This window comes from Schistocerca cancellata, chromosome 1 (assembly GCF_023864275.1).
Source record: "Schistocerca cancellata isolate TAMUIC-IGC-003103 chromosome 1, iqSchCanc2.1, whole genome shotgun sequence".
In the NCBI taxonomy this organism is placed as follows: Eukaryota; Metazoa; Arthropoda; class Insecta; order Orthoptera; family Acrididae; genus Schistocerca; species Schistocerca cancellata.
This window is the reverse complement of record NC_064626.1, coordinates 191,084,032-191,109,360: the sequence shown is the minus strand read 5'-3', so window position 1 is coordinate 191,109,360 and position 25,329 is coordinate 191,084,032. Positions and strand designations below refer to the sequence as shown.

At 44.5% G+C, this 25,329-nt stretch overlaps 1 protein-coding gene across 1 annotated transcript in view; it reads right to left on the bottom strand.

Annotated features, from left to right (window-relative positions):
• LOC126155540 (uncharacterized) overlaps nucleotides 1-17,085 on the bottom strand; it is a 145,069-nt gene extending 127,984 nt beyond the window's left edge. Inside the window, exons 1-2 of the mRNA XM_049916238.1 lie at nucleotides 16,974-17,085; nucleotides 3,028-3,189 (exon numbers count right to left, since the gene is read on the bottom strand). Coding sequence (XP_049772195.1) covers nucleotides 3,028-3,189; nucleotides 16,974-17,054 — 243 coding nt within the window. The 5' untranslated portion in view covers nucleotides 17,055-17,085. The remainder of the gene's footprint in view (nucleotides 1-3,027; nucleotides 3,190-16,973) is intronic.
• Between the last annotated feature and the right edge of the window lie 8,244 nt (nucleotides 17,086-25,329).

Below are 25,329 nucleotides of genomic sequence, written 5' to 3'. Positions count from 1 at the left end.
GTCGAAAACTCTTGCAACCGACAGTGCAATAACGAGTGCGATTTCAAAAAAATTACTATTCATACCACCTGCCTACAAATTTATCACAGAGTGCTTCTTGATGTGCACAAACATGAAACCTGTCTGTCGATCCTTGTAATTCCTTGTTCTTTCATTGTCAACTAACTCTTTCAGTACTTTCTGCGTGTCGTTGTAATGTTTCGCAAAAATTTTTGGAGAAATCGCCGATTATGGGACTGCATAATAGATACAAAGAATTCTCATCCCTCTCATCTGTAATTTCCATTCAGTTTTTAATGCTTATGACAATAGATCGTTTGACTGTCTCTTTTAGTGCAAGCGATCCCACGACCTGTGAATGTCCCTCATGCAACGAACAAAAAGCTTTGAGTAAACGGGCCGACCGCTGTGGTCTAGCGGTTCTAGGCGTTCAGTCCGGAACCGCGCGGCTACGGTCGCAGGTTCGAATCCTGCCTCGGGCATGCATGTGTGTGATGTCCTTAGGTTAGTTAGGTTTAAGTAGTTCTAAGTTCTAGGGGACTGATGACCACAGATGTTAAGTCCCATAGTGCTCAGAGCCATTTGAACCATTTGAGTAAACGGTGCTGACTCCATGAATATGCCGAACTGAAGAGAGTTATGCTGACCGAAAAATGGCACATCTTGATGGTAAAAGAAATATCGTTTAGTAGTGGGTACTTCCGAGAAGGACCGAACAAAGCCGAGGCACGCCGATTTTTGGCTCACAAGAAGCACGCACTTCTAGGCCACGTGCAGTTTGGCACGCTGTGGCTATCCATGGTGTACATAGTATTACCTGTATCAGCCACTGCTCATTGTGAAAATGGCTCTGAACACTATGGTCATCAGTCCCCTAGAACTTAGAACTACTTAAACCTAACTAACCTAAGGACATCACACAACACCCAGTCATCACGAGGCAGAGAAAATCCCTGACTCCGCCGGGAATCGAACCCGGGAAACCGGGCGCGGGAAGCGAGAAGGCCACCGGACTAACACGAGCTGCGGACTGCTCATTGTAAACTCGACTGGACTTGTTTCAGAGGCGTTGGAACGAAAATTATATATAAATTTCAAACATAATTGTAAAATGTAATATGAAATGCTTAAGTCATTCACAGATTTGGCAGCAGCTGTAGGATCAGTGGACCGAGAGTTCTACAGAGATGAGGTGTGTTATGGCCATCAGCTTTCACAGCTTTCAGCCAGTTGCCTGTTAAATCCCACTAGTGGAGCCATAAAGGTGCTCAGTTAGCAGGGCAGGAGTTTTCACTCTGGCACTGTGGCCTCCTCATCGGTTACATGATGTACCCATCCAGTATTCAGCTTCCTTCTGTAGCACCACATTCCAAAAGATCCTAATCTTTTCTTATCTGAACTGTTAATTGTTCATGTTTCACATTCACACAAGGCAACATTCCAGACAAACACCTACATAAAAAGACTTTATAACTCTTAAATTGATATTAGACGTTAACAAATTTCTCATCTTCAGAAACGTTTCTCTTGTCATCACCAGTTTACATTTTATATCATATCTACTTAGTTCGTCACCCCAAATAGCAAAACTTAACTACTATTTTCAGTGTCTTATTTCCTAATCTAATTCCTCCACTGTTATTTGATTGAATTTATCTATATTCCATTATCTTTTTTTTTCCTTTTGTTGATATTCATTTAATATCCTCCTTTCAAATGGTTCAAATGGCTCTGAGCACTATGGGACTTAACATCTGAGGTCATCAGTCCCCTAGAACTTAGTACTAATTAAACCAAACTAACCTAAAGACATCACACACATGCATGCCCAAGGCAGGATTCGAACCTGCGACCATAGCAGTCGCGCGGTTCCGGACTGAAGCGCCTGGAACCGCTTGGACACAACGGCCGGCTCGTCCTTTCAATACACTGTCCATTCCGTTCAACTGCTCTTAAAAGTCCTTTGCTGTCTGTCACAGAATTACAACGTCATTGGCAAATCTCAAAGTTTTTGTTTGTTCTCCCTGAACTTTAATTACTTCTCTACATTTTTCTTTGGTTTCTTTTACTGTTTGCTCAATGTACAGATTGAATAACAGTGATATCTCACTCACTTCTCCTTCCCTTACACGCCCCTCGACGCTTACAACTGCCGTCTGATTTCTGTACAAGTTGTATATATCCTTCCACTTCCTGTCTTTCACCTGTGCAACGTTCAAAGTTTCAAAGAGGGTAACCCAATCACTTAGTCTCCAATAAACCTTTCTCAGTACAGGTCAGTTGCTCTGTTCAAGTGGCTTCTACATTCTCTGTGAAAAATTTAGGTATCTGGTTTTTCTTGTATTGTGAAAGAAATTTATTTTTTCGATATAGCCAGTACTCGACACACATAGACGATATGGACAGAATGAAAGCTACATTTCATCTGTGCTCCTGGGTGCTATACTGAAATAGGTTGATTTCTCACTATACGACAAGAAGCATTTCCGTAATCGGGTGTACAATCGATATATTCCGCATATGACAGTAACCCATCTCATGAGCAAAAGAGGCAATTCCGATGTTTGTAAAATTAGTACTGATATAAGTCTACGTTTTATGAAACGTGAAAAGCCAATGAGCAGTCTCTTTTAGATCTGCAATGCTATCAGCAAAAAATACCACAGGTCCATTTTAAAAAGAGGAGGTAATGCCCATGCCTTTTTAATTAATGTAGCTATGAAAAAGAAATGTGTCGAATATTGTATACTGTCTCGCAGTTAATACAGGTGTAAACAGTATTACTGTACATTACACGGTTCGGAAAATATTCCAGGTGAACGGATTAGCTGACTCACCCTTTGTACCAAAAAAGACGTGTACTCCAGAGCTCGGTTCCCCAGTATGTAGAATCCCGGATCGTCTCACAAGCCAGGCATCGCTGGCAAGGAGCGCGGGCGTCACCTCTCACATACCTGGTTTGTTCCAGAGCTGACGAATACAACGCGGAACACGCATGAACGAGGCGAGCTGCTGCTGAACCCTCACCTCGAAGTCGTCCGCAAAAATGTCGTAGTGCAAAGTGATGGCTCCTGTGTTTGTAGTTTCATTGGTTTCTTCGTCCACGGTCTGTGAAATGTTGACCAAAATGCCTGGGTATTCCCCATCGTCGCAGGCGCTAAGCTCTAACATGTCCGCAGTGTACGGACCCTGCCAAGCAGAAAAAAAAAAAACCACACACACACATTACAAGAGCCCTTCACTAGAGCACCAAGGAAACATCTCAAAACAATAGCAGTGCTACTGAGGCTGAATAGGAAAATTGAAAAGTTTTCCTCAAACTGGCTATACGAAAATTCAGCAATTAAAATTCATAAATGAAATTCTTACATAGCGTAAAAATCGGTTATTTTTAGAACATACATCCCAACTTGAATAACCATAGGATTACTTGAGAATTTATCAGTTAGTGTACTCCTGCACTCCATAACTGCAGAAAGATTGCTTCGATTCATGAGCAAAAGAAATATGCATAGCTCAATTTACGGATAAGGTCAGTAATGTTCATAACAGACCAATGCAAATCCTTGTAATCTCAGCAGTCATTTCGTCAGTCAAATATTCAACGAACTACGGTACCGAACGACGTATTCAAATTGTGCTCGGCAGAAATTGTTGCTATTAAAATTCCGAGAGCCCATAATGAATCTATCATTATAAGGAATGAGGTATTGCCCATGAAATGCAGGGTACTGAGTTTGATTTCCTGGTCCGGCACATAGTTTTCATCTCCCAGGATGTTTGAAAGCAGCACTTACCAGGTCCACAGAGAAACATTCAGTGTTCAAACAACCGCAGAGCTGTGAGACACCCCGTTCCCCACCATACCGTTTCCTTCAGGAGTGCCACACGATGTCCGTGTGTAGTCTGTAAACTAAGTGAGAAGTAAGCCTACTAGGAGAAGTGAAGCCATGAGGGAAAATTATAGGTCCCGAAAGCAAATGTTTTGTGAAAAGATTCCAAATGCATCACACAGTTTTGATATGTCAAGAAGTTCTCTCACCATAATGATCATGACGGTAAAACTATATAAATTTGGTTTCATGTACAGAGTTACCAATAATAGTTAGTATCGATCCGCTCTATTAGTTTCTGGAACATCTGAACTCATTCCAGTCAAATACGAGTATTAAGCTATTCCTGGCACTGGAAAAGAACGGCCAGTTGCCTTTGCTGGATGTACCGGGTGATCAAAAAGTCAGTACAAATTTGAAAACTGAATAAATCACAGAATAATGTAGATAGAGAGGTACAAATTGACACACATGCTTGGAATGACATGGGCTTTTATTAGAACCGAAAAAATACGAAAGTTCACAAAATGTCCGACAGATGGCGCTTCATCTGATCACAATAGCAATAATTAGCATAACAAAGTAAGACAAAACAAAGATGATGTTCTTTACAGAAAATGCTCAATATGCCCACCATCATTCCTCAAAAATAGCTGTAGTCGACGAATAATGTTGTGAACAGAACTGTAAAGCATGTCCAGAGTTATGGCGAGGCATTGGCGTCGGATGTTGTCTTTCAGCATCCCTAGAGATGTCGGTTGATCACGATACACTTGCGACTTCAGGTAACCCTAAAGCCAATAATCGCACGGACTGAGGTCTGGGGACCTAGGAGGCCAAGCCTGACGAAAGTGGCGGCTGAGCACACGATCATAACCAAGCGACGTGCGGAAGACATCTTTCACGCGTCTAGCAATATGGGGTGGTGCGTCATCCTGCATAAATATCGTACTTTCCAGCAGGTGTTTATCAACCAGGCTGGGGATGATGCGATTCTGTAACATATCGGCGTAACTCTCACCCGTTATGGTAGCAGTTACAAAACCAGAATCACGCATTTCCTCGAGGAAAAAAGGCCCGATAACGGTAGATGTGGTAAATCCAACCCATACCGCGACTTTCTCGTCGTGCCATGGAGTTTCCACGACAGTTCTAGGATTTTCGGTAGCCCAAATTCTGCAGTTGTGGGCGTTAACAGACCCTCGGAGCGTGAAATGAGCTTCGTCGGTCCACAACACGTTACTCAACCAATCGTTATCTTCCGCCATCTTTTGAAACGCCCACACCGCAATGCCCTCCGCTTCACTAAATCGCCAGGCAACAGTTGATGATGCCGAAGGATTTTGTACGGATAGCATCGGAGGGTACGCCTCAGTGCCAACCAAACAGTGGTGTATGGAATGTCGGTGCGACGTGCGACTGCACGAGCGCTGACTTCCCCGTGCATAGACGAACCCGCTACATACTCCATTTCTTCCTGAACTGTCGCAGCAGCATTACGACTTAGGCTCGGTCGGCCACTAGGGGGTCTATCGTCTAAAGAACCCGTGGCTTCGAACTTCTAAATCTTTCTCGCCACAGCTGCATTTGTCAACGGACCTTTACCCGTTCGAATCCCCTTCCTTTGGCGATAGGATCGTAACGCTGAACCAGCACATTCCCCATTTTGATAATACAGCTTCACTAAAAGCGCCTTTTCAGGTAACGTCAACATGTTACGACTGCTGGCGCATCTCTCTCTCTCATTACAGCTCGTTTTATACACGATTGTCATGCGCAGTCACTGACGTTTTGCTGTCCAGCGCCATCTGTCGGACATTTTGTGAACTTTGCTTTTTTTTGTTCTAATAAAACCCCATGTCCTTCCAAGCATGTGTGTCAATTTTTACCTCTCTATCTACATTATTCCGTGGTTTATTAAGTTTTCAAATTTATACTGACTTTTTGACCACCCAGTACTTGGCAAACGAATGGCCAGGTGCCGTTGCTGAATGTAGTTATCAAAAGGAAAGCAGACGGCTTCTTCGACCCCAGTGCGTTCCTCAAACCTACAAACATGGATTTATACCCGCCAGGCAGCAATTGTCACCACCCAGTGCAGAATAACAGAGTTCTGAAGTCATTGGTCCACATAGAACACACCTTGTCAGATCCAGATAGCCTGGCGACAAAAACTGAGCATCTATGATCACTGTTCTGCAAGAATGGATGCACTGCCAAACAGATTCGGAAGAACGTTCAACCAGTCACCCTTCTACACTATCCAGAAGAAGAGTGAGTTGAAGAAAAGACTGTGGAGAATCTGCCCTATGCGTGATACCTTTCTGCCACAATCAGCAACATCTTGAGGAAGCACGACGTTAAGTATGTGTTAAGTCCACCTACCAAAAGAAGAGGGGTACTGAGAAAAGTGAAGCAACCTCGGACTACGAAAACCGGGAATTTATCATGTATTTTGCCAATGTGGCATGCTGTATGTTGGCCAACAGTGGACATCAGAGGCACACCCGACTAAGACAGACAACTACATCAGCCATTACATTGTGAGCACGGTCTGGAACTTAGTCTACGAATTCTGATGAAACGAGGGATCTGGCACAAGCCTTCGATAATGGGACCGTATTATAAGAGCGTCTGCAGAGATACAGGTGACGAGAAACTTGATGAATCGTGCGTGACACAGGGTACCCACTCAGCAACACATGGGATCTGCAACTGCAAATGCTAAAAACGCAATGGGGCAGCAGTAGAACTCTATAAAAGAAGAACAGAATGTATGGACGTCTGAAACGAATCCCAGATGCAGCATCAGGTGCACCGCACCGAACATGGAACGTAGCAGGGCGCTTCTAGCGGGAGCGAACTGCAGAAAGAACAGCTGGAACCCCAGTGGAACCTGGAACTGCAACGGACCGAAGGCGGGACTCAGTCGCATAGACGGGTGCATTGGACCGAAGACGAAACAACAGAGCTCAGCCTGGCACAGCGGCCTCAAGAAGGACGGCCTGAGGATGTTTCTAACGGGAGAGAACCGCAGAGAGAACAGGTGGTACCGCAACCGTTTCCCAGTCCCCTGACCATCGGGTTAGCCGAGGTCTGCGCCGACGCGTAAAATGTAGTGGCGAAATCGCGGATGCGTCACTTCAGCGTCGGGAGTCTCGCAACTTCGTAAAGCAGCCTCGTGCTGAAATGTCGTGGCCGGTGGAGAGCCAGAGAGCTTGGTTATGCACTGTTTGCAGCCTCTTCGTGTGCTTTACTTCCACAGCGGACCGAAAACGCATCGCCAGCCCACAGAGAGGTGTTCCGGACCGAAGAGGGAACGCGCAACGACGCTGCTGGCGGGAGCGGCCCGCAGACGGGACGACTGGACGCGAGCTATGAAGGCGGAAGAGCGTAGGTGTAAATACTGGACCCGTAACCGAGGAGATCGTTAATTTTACGCCTTAATAAACCTGTAATAAGCTTCATACTTAAAAGCGTACCCCAAGGCACATCGGACGACTCAGTGCTCAATCAACTGCTTCCATGGGGCCTTAAAGTAAACAAAGCTTAGCGCATAGACGACAGAGAAATAAACAACTCAGCCACATAGCAAAACAACCAAGGGACCCCGCTTCCCACTAAACTAGCGCAATGTGGTAGGTGCCTTTCATTTGCAAACACAACAAATACGTGCAGGAAACTAAGTGTCGAAGATGCTGTGGACAGTATGTCCTCTTCTGCAGCAACCAAAAAGAAGAAAAAAGATGCGTCAATTGCAATGATCCCCACTCCGCCCTCTTCTACAAATATCTCTAAAGAGCCAAGAAGGCCACAGCAGTCGAGGCACTCCCCCATCGAGATGACATAGGAGCTAGTGCGTATTCCAGATACAGGAGGTCGCCACAGTACTGTCCCACCTACTTCGAGATCTATGAGAGGCTGTCAAAGCTCTCTGGGATACGCTACAAGGCAAATACTTTGAAATGACTCCGTATGTGCATAAACACGAAATAAAACACACACACGATAAGGTATCAACAGCACCCTGAAACGCGAATGTACACAAACACAAACATGCACACACACACACACACACACACACACACACACACACACACACACGCACACACACACACCCACACACACCACAATGACACAACCCACAACATACAGAAAGTAAACAACCCCGTGAACCCCTGTAACCCCCCTTTCCCGTAAATACGATCGCGGTGGCTGATGCACAAAGTCTAAACTTCGTCTTTGTCAATACGCACGGAGTGAGGACTAAAGGTACAATGCTGATACATGCACTACATCGGGGTGACGTTCATTTTGCAGCAAACGTGGATAACGGCCAGGAACAAATTCAACTTCCTAAAACACAACACTTCTCAGAAATATAGATAAGCCGGCAGCTGTGGAGTGGCCACATGATTCAATAGCCACAAAAGAAATCCCTCTACTGGCAGTACTCCAGAACATGGAAGGCGTCGTACTACAAACAAGAGACAGGAGCAGGTGCGTCCTTAACATAGTTTGTATTCAAAATCCCCAGGGAGGCCCCTATCAACACAGTGCTTATGTTACCTGACTAAATTCAATAGAAACCTAATACTAGATGACTTAAACGCAAGACGACAAGTGCTAGCTGACAGAGCAGAAATCGGCAACGGACACCGACTCTTCGAACTGATGACAACAGAACCAATCAGCAGATTCCCAGCAAATCACCGGACCTTCGTCTGCCTTCATGGATGTTAGGCACTAGATCACATGTAGCAGAGCCCAAATATCAGCGACGAAATGACGGAACCTGGCATCGGCCATTCCATCTCAAGTGACCACCTTCCCATCCTTTTCGCGACTGTTGCCACACAATTCCCAGACAAGCTGACTACAAGACGGACTGTAAAAACATACGCTGACAGAGACTAGAACAGATACAAAGATATCATCTGAAGCAAACGCTCCCTATAGTCATTACAGACGACGATGACCTTCAACAGGCTACAGAAGACTCGAGGCGGCCATACATCATTGTCTTAAAAACCTGGAGACAAGCCATTCCCCAGGACACTCACAACCTAATACGACAGAAAATAACTATACAAACAAATCATATTAGCCGATAATGCAGACTTTAAAAGCCGGAGGAGCAGCCTAAACGCAGGTATAAAACAATCGTTCCCGTCCACCGACAAAGACAGTGGCACGACACGTGTAGACAGTTAAAATACAGAACAGGGTCGCAGGTTCTGAAAGCGCTTCAAAACGCTGACAGGCCAAAGACAATAGGCAAAAACTACATTACTGATAAATGGCGAACCAGCAACAGACGAAACGGAACAGGTGGAAGCCTTCAAACAGGTATTACACCAGGCCTACCTTTTCCACGAAATAACAAAGTGGACGAAAACTTCAAACTACAAGTGGAAAACGAACTAGCGCAGAGAGTGACCACACCCTCTAGACGGAACTAAGCCCCTGCACAAAATGATACAAAACGAATACATTTACAGAAAGCACCCAACACATCTCAAAACACTCATCGTCCCCCATATATTCTATTACTGCCTGACAAATGAGACCATACCGACCAGCCAGAAGACAAGAAAGACAATCATGATAACAAACTTCGACAAACCAAGGACTGACCAGATGTCTCTGCTCAACGTATAGCAAAGACATATTAACGAATAGTAACCGAGTGCCTGAAGACGCACACAGAAGTCAAAGACCTCCTCCCGCTGACACAATCGTGCTTTCCGCACAATCACTCTATCAATGACCCGCTGATTAATGTAACCGACGGAATCATAAACGACTTCAATAAGGTCTTTTAGACACAGAACGTGCCTTTGACAAGCTCCGTCAGAACGAACAAGACCAATGGAACTCCTGAATAGAATTGTTCGTCATATATGAGCATACACCTCAAACAGGATATGCAAGCTAAATGTCTCCAGCGCAACATCCCGAGAATGCACACTATAGGCAGGTGTGTCTTCATGTCCCCGCTACTGAACGCGATGTGTACTGCCGACATGTCCACTGTAACAACTCGCGCACAGACAGTAGAACCTTAAGCTGACAAAACGGCGTACAGAGCTTAGGACAACCACTACACAACGGGAAACCCGACCTACTTACAACGACCTGAAGACCGAGTGGCAAGATGGAGGATTCGGCCGTATCCATCCAACACCCAAACAATCCTCTTCAGACACCGACACCTGACCAAAAAGGGCAGTGGAACAATGATGACATACAGATGACTCTCTGGGACAGACCACTAAGACTTAACGACACTGTTAGGTTCCTTGGCGTGTTCGTGGGCATACACCTGAATTGAAAAACCACCCTAACTTACCTACTCGACAAACCTAATAGGACTGGTTCAAGGACGACTATACGCATGTCATGACCAAATAACTACACATACGGAAGAACACTAAAAGAATATGCTTCAGACCCCTTAGCCGGTATACAAAGTCAGTAGTGTAAAGACTGAAAGATGGCTCCTACGAAACTTCACCAAACTCTCGAGTAATTACACCCTGTAATGCAGTGGAACCACTGCAAACACCACAAACCGGAGTAAGAGCCAACTACAGAAGACACATTCTCACTAACCCATCAGACGTGGAAGAAATTCTGACAACAAGACCATGATTAACCAGGCGACCCAAATACGAATACTTACAGCCACCACGTACTGTAGCCCACAACACCAGCGAAGGGTATCCTGAGTTCTCCCCCACAACGGAACCTCTAACGAAAGAGATACAGCACCCCCTCATCTAAATCAAACACAGAAGCACAAAAAACACACTGGTACATACAGATCACAAAAGAGGTAAAACATACAGTAGAACCGAATCTCACACTCGTTCTCTCTCTCTCTCTCTCTCTCTCTCTCTCTCTCTCTCTCTCTCTCTCTCACTCATACAAACACTGGTATGCTAGATATAAGCACAACAGCACTACGACCACTATAGAATCAAGAGTAGGCTTATAAGTGCCCCAAAACGGCTCCTCACAAATTGCTAAGGTGAATGGAAACCAATTTTCCCTATGTGATTTCAGCAGCTACCCGCTGTAATACATCACTGTGTAAGGAACCAAGATTATACCACCTAACATGGGACAAATATCCAAAGACGGCTACACTCACTTAGTTTCATGGTGTGACCGATATACCACTGGCAGATATGATTCAGGTAACAGGTAACCTAATTTAACCGATTATCAGGAATTTGTTCCACCCATGTCTCACAAGTCTAGTGGCATAAGACTGTCCAGACTGCAACAAGAAATGCCACTACACATCTCCTTCCACTACTATTAAATACATCCGTATATGTCACTGAAGCTGTGTTTACCCCTGCGCGCGTTGCGTTCAGTCGCCGTGCGACTGCGCTTGCCTCACACACAAGCAGAGGCCCGTAGTTTCATGCCTCTTCCCAAACAATGTGGATGCGAGTGATTCCATTCACATCGGTGTTCACACTGGGCGTCTCTACTTCGGTGTGTGGCGAGTTACAGCCGCACGACGACTAGGCGCAAGGAGCACGGGTGTAGACACACCTTAACAGTAATTGTATGTGACAGAGAGTCTGCGACAAAATCTAATTTTATTTCCTACGCATTATTTTTGAAACAAAGCATCATGTCCAATAACAGGTCAGTTCCAGCCACTTAGTTTCTCGAACACAGAGTTTCTCTGGTTTGTCGAGCTTCTATTCCTACTTCACCATAGTTTTTGGTTTATCTCGATCAGGATTATCTACCAAATAGTAAGTGCATTACAGTTTATTGATCAGTTTTTTTCTCAAGTAGGAACTTGTGCCGGAAAATACAGGGTGAGTCACCTAACATTACCGCTGGATATATTTCGTAATCCACATCAAATACTGACGAATCGATTCCACAGACCGAACGTGAGGAGAGGAGCTAGTGTAACTGGTTAATACAAACCATAAAAAAATGCACGGAAGTATGTTTTTTAACACAAACCTACGTTTTTTTTAATGGAACCCCGTTAGTTTTGTTAGCACATCTGAACATATAAACTAATACGTAATCAGTGCCGTTTGTTGCATTGTAAAATGTTAATTACATCCGGAGATATTGTAACCTAAATTTGACGCTTCAGTAACACTCCTCCGCTGTTCGACCGTGTGTATCGGAGAGCACCGAATTACGTAGGGATCCAAAGGGAACGGCGATGGACCTTAAGTACAGAAGAGACTGGAACAGCGCATTACGTCCACATCCTAACACCTTTTTACTGGTCTTTTTCACTGACGCACATGTACATTACCATGAGGCCATGAGGGGTGAGGTGCACGTACACACGTGGTTTCCGTTTTCAATTACGGAGTGGAATAGAGTGTGTCCCGACATGCCAGGCCAATAGATGTTCAATGTGGTGGCCATCATTTGCTGCACACAGTTGCAATCTCTGGCGTAATGAATGTCGTACACGCCGCGGTACATCTGGTGTAATGTCGCCGCAGGCTGCCACAACACGTTGTTTCATATACTCTGGAGTTGTAGGCACATCGCGGTATATATTCTCCTTTAACGTACCCCACAGAAAGAAGTCCAGAGGTGTAAGATCAGGAGAACGGGCTGGCCAATTAATGCGCCCTCCACGTCCTATGAAACGCCCGTCGAACATCCTGTCAAGGCTCAGCCTAGTGTTAATTGCGGAATGTGCAGGTGCACCATCATGCTGATACCACATACATCGACGCGTTTCCAGTGGGACATTTTCGAGCAACGTTGGCAGATCATTCTGTAGAAACGCGATGTATGGGGCCCTGCAATGAAGTGAGGACCAATGAGGTGGTCGCCAATGATTCCGCACCATACATTTACAGTCCACGGTCGATGTCGCTCTACCTGTCTGAGCCAGCAAGGATTGTTCACGGACTTGTAATGCATGTTCCGTAGATTCACTGCCCCGTGGTTTGTGAAACCCGCTTCATCGGTAAACAGGTAGAACTGCAACGCATTCTCTGTTAATGCCCATTGACAGAATTGCACTCGATGATTAAAGTCATCACCATGTAATTGCTGATGTAGCGACACGTGAAACTGGTGAAAGCGGTGACGATGCAGTATGCGCATGACACTACTTTGACTCACAAGGGAATGGTCAGACTTGTCGTGTCGAAACCTGTGTTGCTTTTTTTACCACTGTGAGTTAACATTGCAAGAAGTCTGTATGCAGAATTTTAGCTGCTGACGTGAACTGGAAGTCTGTAAACAATTTGATGAAGTAAGACATTATTGTCGCATGGTTTCCGCGCTTATAACTGCCTCTTGTACAACCCTGACCTCTCTCGCTACGTTATACCAGTGCCATCTAGGGACAAGGTGGCGTAGCTACGCGCCGCTCTCTTGCCACAGCAGTGAGAGAGCTGAATCCCCCAGTGAAAGCGATCGTATGATAATTAAACATTCGTTGACAAATATGGCTGATATGTTATCTACAACATTCTTTCCCAATAGCTATGAAATAGACACAAATAAATATACGGTTTAGAACACGTCCAAATTTTATTTCTTGTAATTACCTCAAAAATGCGAAATATTGATTCAATGTTCAAAACATAGGTTTTTTGTGCACCAAGAACATACAAGCAAAGACAACATATGACAGCCCTGCGAATCACAGACGTTGTTAGATGTCTGTAGACAAAACTGGGCTGGCCTTAGGAATGAATCAGGCCTAGTATCAGTATATTTCGAGGAGTGCCACGCATATTTAATCAAATTCTGAAACCGTGGGGGGGAAAATTGATAATGTACTACTTATTGCAGCTTGAGAATACTGTCACGGTGATACACAGGAAATTACAGTGATCTGCACACAATAATTTTCTCTGTTAGTTTTCTCTAAAATGCCTTCCACTGACGGAAAAATTCTCTGTCCATAGGTTGAATTACGTACGTCGTGCCGGGTGGAATCTGAAGTATCTCCATTTCTTTGTCAGGGTGGGCTCGAAATACAGCTTTTAATGAATCAGACCTTTTATGATCTGACCACGAATCTAGAAGGAGAAGAGATTTGTTCCCGCAGAACGGAAGAAAAGCATGATGCCTGAAAAGTGTAACGTTTTCATTTCCCATTTTTCCAGACTTCGATGCGTCTACCACAAGATTGTTTGCGTAGAACATTGTTCTTTTGACACGTGGTCCAAAACGTCCAGTTGGTTCTTGAAGACACACATATAGTTGAGGCAGCAATGAACCATCCAGACTAATTATGGGCATTAAGAGATGAATACACAAAGCAGATTCAGAAGGATGTAGGCTGCAGTAAGTACTGGGAGATGAAGAAGCTTGCACAGGATAGAGTAGCATGGAGAGCTGCATCAAACCAGTCTCAGGACTGAAGACCACAACAACAACATAGTGTATGAATGGGTGAGTGCAGTCGTGGACTGCGCAATCGCCTCAATATGTTTTTCCCCTTTGAATGACAGTGCTCTTTTCGCACGCATTTCTTTTTGAAAACCTGACTGATCTGCATTGTACACGTACGATTCAGTAAAACTAGCGATGTTATTTTTTGCATTCGTAAGAAAAGCTTCTGTCATTTCGATTTGTGTCACTTTATTTTCCGACCTGTTTCTCGATACAAATTTTATTATTTTTATTGCCACAATTTTATGTGATCTTTTCAAGCGACTAATCTAACTTTGAGAAGCTGTAAATTCTTTAGCGCCTATCGCGTTGGCAATCTCTAATGCCCAATCACGCAAAGTTGTATCGCTGACATTAAATGACTGTTGTCTGGCATCGGTAAATAGCTCAAAAAGTCGCGCATTTATCTCCGTCGCAATTTCCAGTCGACTCTTACGTCGTCCACCGACTTCCTTTTTCCATCTATACAATTCACGTTCAGAACGGACAAAGCGATACTTATTTTGAACAGTACTTACACACAGGCGTTTCTTACCACTTTCGCTCAACCAATACGTCACCGCTTTTTCTTTGTCTGATAATGTAATTGTAGTTGCTGGTGTTACTTTCGGAGATAATTGATGATGGTACGTGGCAATATCACTCGAAGAGTCTTCATGAGTGCAACTTTCGTCGGTGTCTTCGCCATCTGTAGATTCACAGTCTGCAATATCGAGTGTTTCAGTTGTTTCTAGCCACATGTCTGCGCCATTTACATGCTCGTCTAGAAGTTTAACAACCATGTCGCACATCACATAGTCTTCACGCGTGTTCTCTGTTGATTGCTTTATTTGGCGTCTGTGGCATATCTCTATGGCAAGCAGCAAAACTTTTACAGGGTTCACCATCACCTGTGAGGGGAGATTGAATGTTCACCGTAAAGTGGCTTGCGGAGTATTGATGAACATGTACAAAACATCTTTCACATCTCTAACCAGTTTCAGGACGGTATGTTTCTAAATACGTATCAGAAATTAAAAGGACGTGGATGCCACAGAAACGAATATTCGTTTCCCCTTTCCACCAAAACTGTGCAGCGATATTCCTCTTTAGTGAACGGTCGCACTTCCCGACCATGCGCACAACGCTCGCGACTCGCCATTTCCAGGGGTGGCCAGCCGTCACTGCAAGCGCCAAGCAGGAAACACAGCCATGTTCGTGATTTTTTTTAGGTGACTTCCAGTTCATGTCAGCAGCTACAATTCTGGATACGGACCTTTTGCACAGTTAAGTAACAGTGCTAAAAAAAGCAATACATGTTTCGGCATGACAAGTCTGACCATTCCCTTGTCAGTCCACCGGCTCTCACAATGTCCCGTGTACTCATGTGTGGGTTCATGGCAACAGCAGCTAACACACTAACTGCACCCGCTTCTCCTGTGAGGGGCCTGTTACGGACCCGTTTGCGTGCTACGACCATACCTGTTCCATACAGTTGGCGGTAGATGTTTTGCAATGTGCGGCATGTTGGATGCTCTCTGTCCGGGTACCGTTCTGCATACTCCCTGCAGGCTTCAGCTGCATTTCGTCGACACTCGCCATAGATGAGTATCATCTCCGCCTTTTCAGAGTTCGAATACACCATGGTCACAGTTCCTACAACACTACACTATCACAGACGTCTGGTAACACGGTGTACTACATAAAAAGTTCTCGATTTACTTGCCGCGTCAAATTTGGATAAAATCCCAAGGTTTCGATGACTACCTCCGTCATCTTCGTCAGGGGTAAAACTGACTGTCGTGGACCGGTGAGGCGTCCGCTTTTATAAGCAGTGGACGGCTTCTCATTGGCTGGATGAGAAGCCGTCCACTGCTTATAAAAGCGGACGCCTCACCGGTCCACGACAGTCAGTTTTACCCCTGACGAAGATGACGGAGGTAGTCATCGAAAGCTTGGGATTTTATCCAAATTTGACGCGGCAAGTAAACCGAGAACTTTTTATGCAAGGACTCCGTCGCGAAAGACTTCGTAGTCACGGTGTACTACAGTTGGTCTGCGTGCGGAGACGAATGCAGAATAACAATAGCATCAAGCGCTACATGCGGACACTGCGACAGCTAGACCAAACCACAACAGTGCACTACAGCCACACTCGTAAACACGGTCGTCATCGTAAACATGTCCCTGCAGATGCTGCTCGCCGACCGTGGCCCGTGACGCAACTGAACGTCGGAGGTTTCAAGCGTCAACTTTAGGTTACAATATCTCCGGATGTAATTAACATTTTACAATGCAACAAACGGCACTGATTACGTATTTGTTTATATGTTCAGATGTAGTAACAAAACTAACGTGATTCCATTTAAAAAAAACGTAGGTTTGTGTTAAAAAACATACTTCCATGCATTTGTGTATGGTTTGTATTAAACAATTACACTAGCCCCTCTCCTCACGTTCGGTCTGTGGAATCGGTTCGTCAGTATTTGATGTGGTTTACGAAATATATCCAGCGGTAACGTTAGATGATTCACTCTGTATAAAACGCCAAATAAGTAGGTATTACCCCAAAGGAACAAGAATCACGCTTATAGTAATCACAATTTACGTGACTTAGATTATGACAATGTTGCTTAGAACTGGACTGAAGAACCTTGGGAGGGAGGACTGACGTAAATTCCGAATGTAGGTATGACTTAGGCGCATCACATGGTGGAATAAAGCAGGATCGTGGAGACTCACAACGAGGGCGATGTCTGCAGAGGCGAGGTTGGCGGCGGAGCTGACCGCCGCGACCAATGCGAGCATCGCCCGGGCCTCCATGCTGGATGCGACTGGAGCTCGTATTGCCAGCTCTGCTGTGGCCGCAGCCCCACGTGATCGCGTGGCCGTTGCCCTGCTAAACGCGCCAAAGGTCACCACACGCCACGTGTGCACCGCACGCTCGGGCGCCTCGGTTAACTACCGTCCAGTCCTTGAAGCTCATATCTGTACGACGCGGTCTTCCTCCTCTTCCTGTTTTCCAGCAATTGTCAGCTGCGTGAAAATTAATAGCAACTGTGGTCTGTAATGTTTTCTAGTACGAAATGTGTCGTAATAACTGTATGGAATCCTTAGATGACGTATGTTCACAGATTTTTACTTGATTATAATACAACAAAATATTATTTCACAACAGAGAGCTGAAGAGGACGTACATAAAGTGAACATGTGAGACATGATACTGCGAAAAGAATCTGACGTCACAACGGAAAACGAGTCTAAACAAGGCCTCGAGAGTAGAAGTTCCTTCTCAACTACTCCCAGCCTTGTCAGAGCCAGCGATAGCAGTGTTCTTACACTTGCTGTGCAACATGTATGAGACGGGTGAAACACCCTCAGACTTCAAGAAGAATATAACAATTCCAATTTCAAAGAAGGAAGGCGCTAACAGGTGTGAATATAACCGACCTATTAGTTTAATAAGTCAGGGTTGCAAAATACTAAAACGAATCCCTTACACTGGAATGGAAGACCTGTAAAAGCCGACCAAGGGGGAGATCAGTTTGGAATGTGGGAACGCGTGAGTAAATGCTGACCCTATGACTTGTCACAGCAGATAGGTTAAGAAAAGGCGAACCTAACTTTATACTATTTGTAGACGTAAAGAAAGCTTTTGACCATGTTCACTGGAGAGTCTCTTTGAAATTCTGAAGATAGTTGGGGTAAAACACACGGGGCGAAAGGTTTTTTACAACTCTTACAGAAACCAGTCGATGGTTATAACAGTCGAGGGGCATGAAAGGGAAGCAGTGGTTGAGAAGGGATTGAGGCATGGTTGTAGCCCATCTCAGACATCGTTCAGTTTGTACCTTGAGCAAATGGTAAACGAAATCAAAGAAAATTTTGGAGTAGGAATTAAAGTCCAGGGAGAAGAAATAAAAACTTTGAGGTCTCCCGATGACATTGTAATTCTGTCAAAGGCAGTGAAGGACTTGTTAGAGTAGTTGTACGAAATGTAAGGTGTCCTAAAAGGAAATATGAGATGAACATCAGCAAAGCCAGAACGAAGATAATGGAACGTGGTCGAATAAAATCAGGTGATCTGAGGAAATTAGATGGGGAAAAGATACACTTAAATCAGTAGACGAGAACTGTTATCTGGGCAGAGAAATAACTGATGATGGCTGAAATAAAGAGGATATAAAATGCTTGCTGCCAATGACAAGGAAAATGTTTCTGCAGAAGAAAATCTAGAGTTAAGTTTTAGGAAGTCTTTTCTGAAAGTATTTATATGGAGTGTAGCCGTGCATGGAAATGAAACAAGTACGATGAACAGCTTAAACAAGAAGTATAGAAACCTTTGAAATGTAGTGGTACAGGAGAAAGTTGAGGATTAGATGGGTAGATCATGTAACTAATCAGGAGCTACTGAATAGAAATGGAGACCAAAAAATTGTGCACAACCTGTCTAGAAGAAGCGATTGGTAGGATACATTCTGAGATATCTAGGGATCACCAGTTTAGTGCTGGAGGGGAGCTATGTGGGTAAAAATCGTGGAGGCAGACCAAGACATGAATAGAGTAATCAGATGTAGGTTGCAGTAATTATTCGGCGGTGAGGAGGCTTGGACAGGCAAGAGCAGCATGGAGAACTGCATCAGACCATTCTTCGGACTGAAGACCAAAACAACAGATAGCTGGCAGTTGGCTCCTGGATGCCATCTGATCGTTTACTTCAACTAGACGTAAGTGAAACTGTTATTTATGAAAGTAACGTTATTGGCTATAAGTTAGAAGTAAATAAGTGTTACTGCCCACAATACCCACATGTTCACTTGAAAATAGCATTGCAAGCCAAAACAGGCAAGCTTGTTGTTGTTGTTTTGGTCTTCAGTCCAAAGACTGGTTTGATGCCGCTCTCCATGTTACTCTGTCTTCTAAAAGCCTCCTCATCACCGACTAACTACCGCAACCTACATCCTTCTGAATCTGCTTAATGTATTCCGCTCTTGGTGACACTCTATGATTCTTACTCTCCACGCTTCTCTCAAATACTAAAATGGTGATCTCTTGATGCCTCAGAATATGTTGTACCAACCAGTACCTTCTTCTAACTTAGTTGTGCCACAAATTCCTCTTCTCCCCAATTCGATTCAATACCTCCTCATTAGTTACATGATCTACCCATCTACAGTATTCTTCTGCAGCACGACATTTCAACAGCTTCTACTCTCTCTTCTTGTCTAAACTGTCAATCGTCCATGTTTCACTTTCATACATGGCTTCACTCCATACAAATACTTTTAAAAAGCCTTCATAACACTTAAATCGTGTCTGCAATGGTCGTGCGGTAGCGTTCTCGCTTCCCGCGCCCGGGTTCCCGGGTTCGATTCCCGGCGGGGTCAGGGACTTTCTCTGCCTCGTGATGACTGGGTGTTGTGTGATGGCCTTAGGTTAGTTAGGTTTACGTAGTTCTAAGTTCTAGGGGACTGATGACCATAGATGTTAAGTCCCATAGTGCTCAGAGCCATTTGAACCATTTGAACCATTTTGAACTTAAACCGTCAGAAATCTCTAAATACTAACAAACAAGGATTACATTGTGGCTACTGGAACTGACTTCTTATAAAATGTACAGAAAGTCCTGTTTGAGAATAACTAATTATTCTGGAATTAAGGCGACGACTCACTGAAAGGCAGAAGCGATGCGTCGTCGACAGATACACAACGAAAGGTATGGGGCTTTAGTGTTCTAGCTTTTGGAAGAAATTCCTTTCTCAGTCTGCAGGAGAGACATATAGACGAACATACACACACACACACACACACACACACACACACACACACACACACACATACACACACATTAGTAGGTGGGGGTTGGGGGAACAGCGAGTTACCTTAGGCTAATGCCATCGAGGTTACAGGGACGAAGGATGTAATTTAAGGTTAATTCCCATTTGCACAGCTCTGAAAAGCTGGCGGTGATGGCAAGGAACCAGATGGCATAGGTTGTGTTGCAGCATTGAAATGTCACAGTTATGCTGTGCTGGATGTTCTGCTACTGCACCCTGTTTTTGCAGCTGTTTGACGGTGGCCATTCACACCTCAGTCCACAAGAAACCCACCAATCACTAACAGTACCTGCACCTTGACAACTGCCTCCTCTTCCACACGAAAAAACCATCCCATACAGCCTGGCCACCCGTTTCAGGTGCATCAGCAGTGATAAGCACTCCCTCGCCCTATAAGATGATGACCTCACAAAGGCCGTATCAGATAGGCGATACTCCCCAGACCTAGCACACAAAAAGATCTCCTGTGCCATAACCCCACACACACCTGAGCCTTACATGCATCCCAAGAACCAACCACAAATAAGCGCCTCCCTTGTTACCCAATACCACCTGGTACTGGAATGACTGAACCACGTACTTTGTCAGGGCTTTAATTATCTGTCATCTTACCCTGAAATGACGGATATCCTACACAACATACTTCCATGCCTCCCAAAGTGGTACTGTGCCACCCACCCAACCCCTACAACATCCTTGTCCATCCCTATGCCACTCCCACCTGCAACCCCCCGCCACAGGGGCCATACCCTTGTGGAAGGCCCAGATGCAAGGCCTACCCTACCCACCCACCCAACACCTCCTACTCCCGTCTTATCACAGGCTTATACTACCCCATCAGAAGCTGGACCACCTATGAAAGCAGCTGTGTCATATACCAGCTCTGCTGCAACCACTGCACAGCTTTACACATTGGTATGAAAACCAACCAGCTGTCAACCAGAATGGCCACCATGAAATTGTTGCCAAAAACAATGTGGACCCCCCTGTGGCATAACATGCAGCAGAGCACAACATGCAAGATTTCGATGGCTGCTTCACAACCCATGCCCCACCACCACCTACTTTTCCGAGCTGCGCATATGAGAGCTAACCTTACACCATATCCTCCGCTCATGTAATCTCCCTGTATCCTTCGCTTATGGAACCTGCCTGGCCTAAACCTGACTCGCTGTCCCTAAACCGCCCACTCAATAGTGTGTGTGTGTGTGTTTGTGCATATTTTTCTCTTACAGCTTGATAAATGAATTTCATTCTGGAAGGTAGCAAAGAAAAGCTCTGTACCTTTTGTTTATGTAGATACTGATGACGCAGCGCTTCTGCTTTTCGGTTAGTCGTCTCCTTCATTCCTAAGTGATTCTTATACAGTATAATGATAATACTGATTTCTTTTCATTTAATAACGTTTCATGTAATGATTTTTTTCGCAAAGCTATAGAAATTAAATCCAGGGCAAAATGGTCACTGTTAGATGACGGCCCACTTGGTGACAACTAATCGTGTACGTAGTTCATATACACACAAAAGAAACGACTTTGTATAAAGTAATCAGACCTCGTGGACGGATGCAGGTTCGACTTTCAAAACCTAAAAGGTTCAAAACGTACAGAGTTAACGATAGAGACCTTATGGCGCTCGATTGTTGGTCGCCATGCAAGTCACATCAAACTGAAATTAAATGGTCAAAATACAAACAGAACAGAAGAACTAAAAGGCAGATTGTTTTAAAAATTAAATCACATTTCTTAATTAAATTGTCCAGTTAATATTAGCAAAAAGATGACAAATAACGCACTGAAATCTGTATCTTGCCGCTGCCAAGGGAGGAAGAAGTAGACGGAAAGAGAACACTTTATACCCAGAAAAGATATTCGTGCATTCATGCAGTAATAGGATGGAGATTAACGTAATAGCAACGATTTATAAAGACGACCTTTCAAAACATACATTAGACTGTAACGAGTATAAGTCTTTACTGTTCATTTATTCAAGTTTAAGTTCACAATCACAATAAAATGTAACTGAAAATAGTTCGAACACCAAGAGGTCTTATGAAGTCTCAATACAGTTTATCTGTTTAAGCGAGAATTAAGGAAGCGCCGGAACTAAATAAAAAATTACCTGCACCAGTGTCCTTCCGAAGTCAGTGATGTGAATGAATTAATGCGTCCGGTCACACATTCGTGTATCGAGCTTAGCCGTTGGTATCTGAATGAAGTGTTTATCAGGCCGTTTGTGTCGTCACTTTTCCTTCCCTTGTCATGAAGCGTGGTTCAGCTAGTCAGAATATGTCAGCTCTCAGAACTTGCCCCACTGTCCAACAGAAAATCTTCCCATATGCTTTGAAGAGCGGTTACATAACTCAAGAATGACATTTCGTCTGAGAAGGGTGGTGTTCGCATTGTAACACGATTCTTTCACTAAACTGTTTGTGTAATGCAGTATGTCCAGGAAACGTTTAATTCGTACGTTAGTCAACTTACGGAAGACGAACAACTGTTTAGGTAATAAGTTTCCTTTAATTTACGTCTATGGTCACAAACTTTTTGTTAACAGATTACCGGTTTCGGGCTTTAATGACCATCATCAGATCTGCAGCAAAATGAGAAAAACATAAATACACTCTCAAACTGAATACAGCTTAAAAACAATACATAGAGCACAACGAAAAGTAGTTCAAAAATGGTTCAAATGGCTCTGAGCAGTATGGGACTTAAACTGCTGAGGTCATCAGTCCCCTAGAACTTACAACTACTTAAACCTAACTAACATAAGGACATCACACACATCCATGCCCGAGGCAGGATTCGAACCTGCGACTGTAGCGGTCGCGCGGTTCCAGACTGTAGCGCCGCTCGGCCACTCCGGCCGGCTGAAAAGTAGTACTGACAAATTTTACATTTGTGCGCTTTAAATATGAAGAGGCATACCTGTTTCATAAAAACAAAGTCCTAATGTACTGCAGACATAGTGGCATCGTCGATGACAGTATGGCTGCAGTACATTAGGACATATACAGGTCACTGTTTTTTGAAACTGTATAGGTATTTTCAGCAAGCCGGTGCTACACCAAACATCGGGTTGGCAATCCTGTCGCGAGTGCATGAGGAGTTGGGTGAGGAGAAAACAATAAACAGACGCAGTACTGTGTCCTGCCACCCCCGATCGGCTGATCTCTCTCCCTGTGATATTCACCTGTTGTGCTTATTGAAAGGTCTGGTGTACTCAGATAAATCTCAACAGAATGCTTAGAACGCTGTTGATGGTACTCCTCAGGCAGAGCATCCATGCGTGTCTCGCAATCTGACAAATCGTGCACAGAGCTACACCGACGTCAGCGGCGGCCATTCCCAGTATTTTCTGTGTTGTTCTTTAACAGTGGCCAATTCTATTGTAAATCCAAATATGTTCTGAAACAGATACATTTTGGCCTCTTTGTCTTCCCGTCAGATACATCGCGAACCGTTTAACATACCATAATTCCGTTGTCACCCAAATGACTTCCGTAAACATCCGCACTAAATGACCTACAGTCTCTGTGCAAAACTGCATTAATTACACAGACACCGGTATCAACTTAGTTAGCTTGACGCAGGAAAGCGTGTCTGCATACAAACGCGGAATAGTCGGAAACGTTAGATTTAAATCTGATACTAATCACACTCGGCTATTTGTGGTTGAACCGACACACCAGGCAATTCACGTGGTATCCAACGGTTATTTGGCTGTTAACTACGATAATAATTCTGGTCTCGTTCCTGTCAGAGACCTGAAAGAAAGGAGAGCGTCAAAAATTGAATGGATTTCTAAAATGGGAAAGCGAGATGTAAATACTTTTAAATAATAACTTTGTGTCATCAATTTCTCACAATAAACACGCCCATCGCAACGAAAAGGAAATCACAAAAGAGTGTGCTCATAAATGCTTCATTAAAATTCTGTTTATGTTATAAAAACTAAACTAAACTGAACTCTCGAAGAGGTCATGAAGGCCCAACGGTACCGACCGGCCGCCGTGTCATCCTCAGCCCATAGGCGTCACTGGATGTTGATATGGAGGGGCATGTGGTCAGCACTCCACTCTCCCGGCAGTATGTCAGTTTCCGAGACCGGAGCCGCTACTTCTCTACCGAATAGCTTCTAAGTTTGCCTCACAAGGGCTGAGTGCATCCCGTATGCCAACAGCGCTACGCTGACCGAATGGCCACCAATCCAAGTGCTAGCCCAGCCCGACAGCGCTGAATTTCGGTGATCTGACGGGAACCGGTATTACCACTGCGGTAAGGCCGCTGACTGTTTATGTCATAAACTGCTGGAAATGCGCACGGTTTACCGTAATATACGTTTGCAGTCGGTGGTGCAATTATTTCTGCATAGACAGAGATTTCTCTGAATATACACTGCCGAAAAACAAAATACTACATGCTTTCAGAGGTTCTCAATTCACTCAACACTTATTGTAGTAACAGTGCATATGGGATACATGAAATGATTACATTTACTGATCAGTAACAGAAGAGGTGGTGAGGTAGCAGGTATCGAGCCATTTTTAAACACCGATATTAATACACGGCGTAGCCTTCACAGGCAGCAGTGCAGACTCTGACTCTGTCACCCAGTCGATCGTACAGCTGGCAAATATTGCCTTGGAAACGTTATGCCACGCTTACTCGACTTGTTCACATTCTTCTGTAAGAGTTGTTGGTGGACAAGTTGCATGAGTCACTTCTATTCCCATCACATCTTATACGTGCGCGACTGGAGACATGTCCGGAGATCGTGGTGCCCAGGGAAGTGGCTGCACGTTTTGCTGAGCACGTTGAGTTTCACGGGTCAGCACTATCCCTTTGGAATAACATATCACCCTCCTGTTACAAGAATGGAAAAAGAACGGGTCTAACGACGGCGCTGATTAGCCTCCCCTCCAGAAACACAGAAGGTGAACCAGAGTTTTAGCTTATCAGATCCTAGACCATAAGGTATGGGGTGGGGTCAGTGTGTCTTTGACAAATGCACTCTATGAGACAAAGCTCAGCAAGTCTACGTCGTACACGCATTACTTGCTTGCGCGCAGAATCTCCTTTCTCCGCTGAAGATCACGGCGCGCAATTTCAACTTCCTAGAGATACCCTGACGGCACCAGTCGATCCGTGCAGGTCGATACCGTGGCATGCATGGAAGACGGAAAAAAGTGTTCTTGGCAGTAGTCCAACAGCTAATAACCCGTTCGCAATTGATCGTGTTGGCACGCCTTGCCCGCG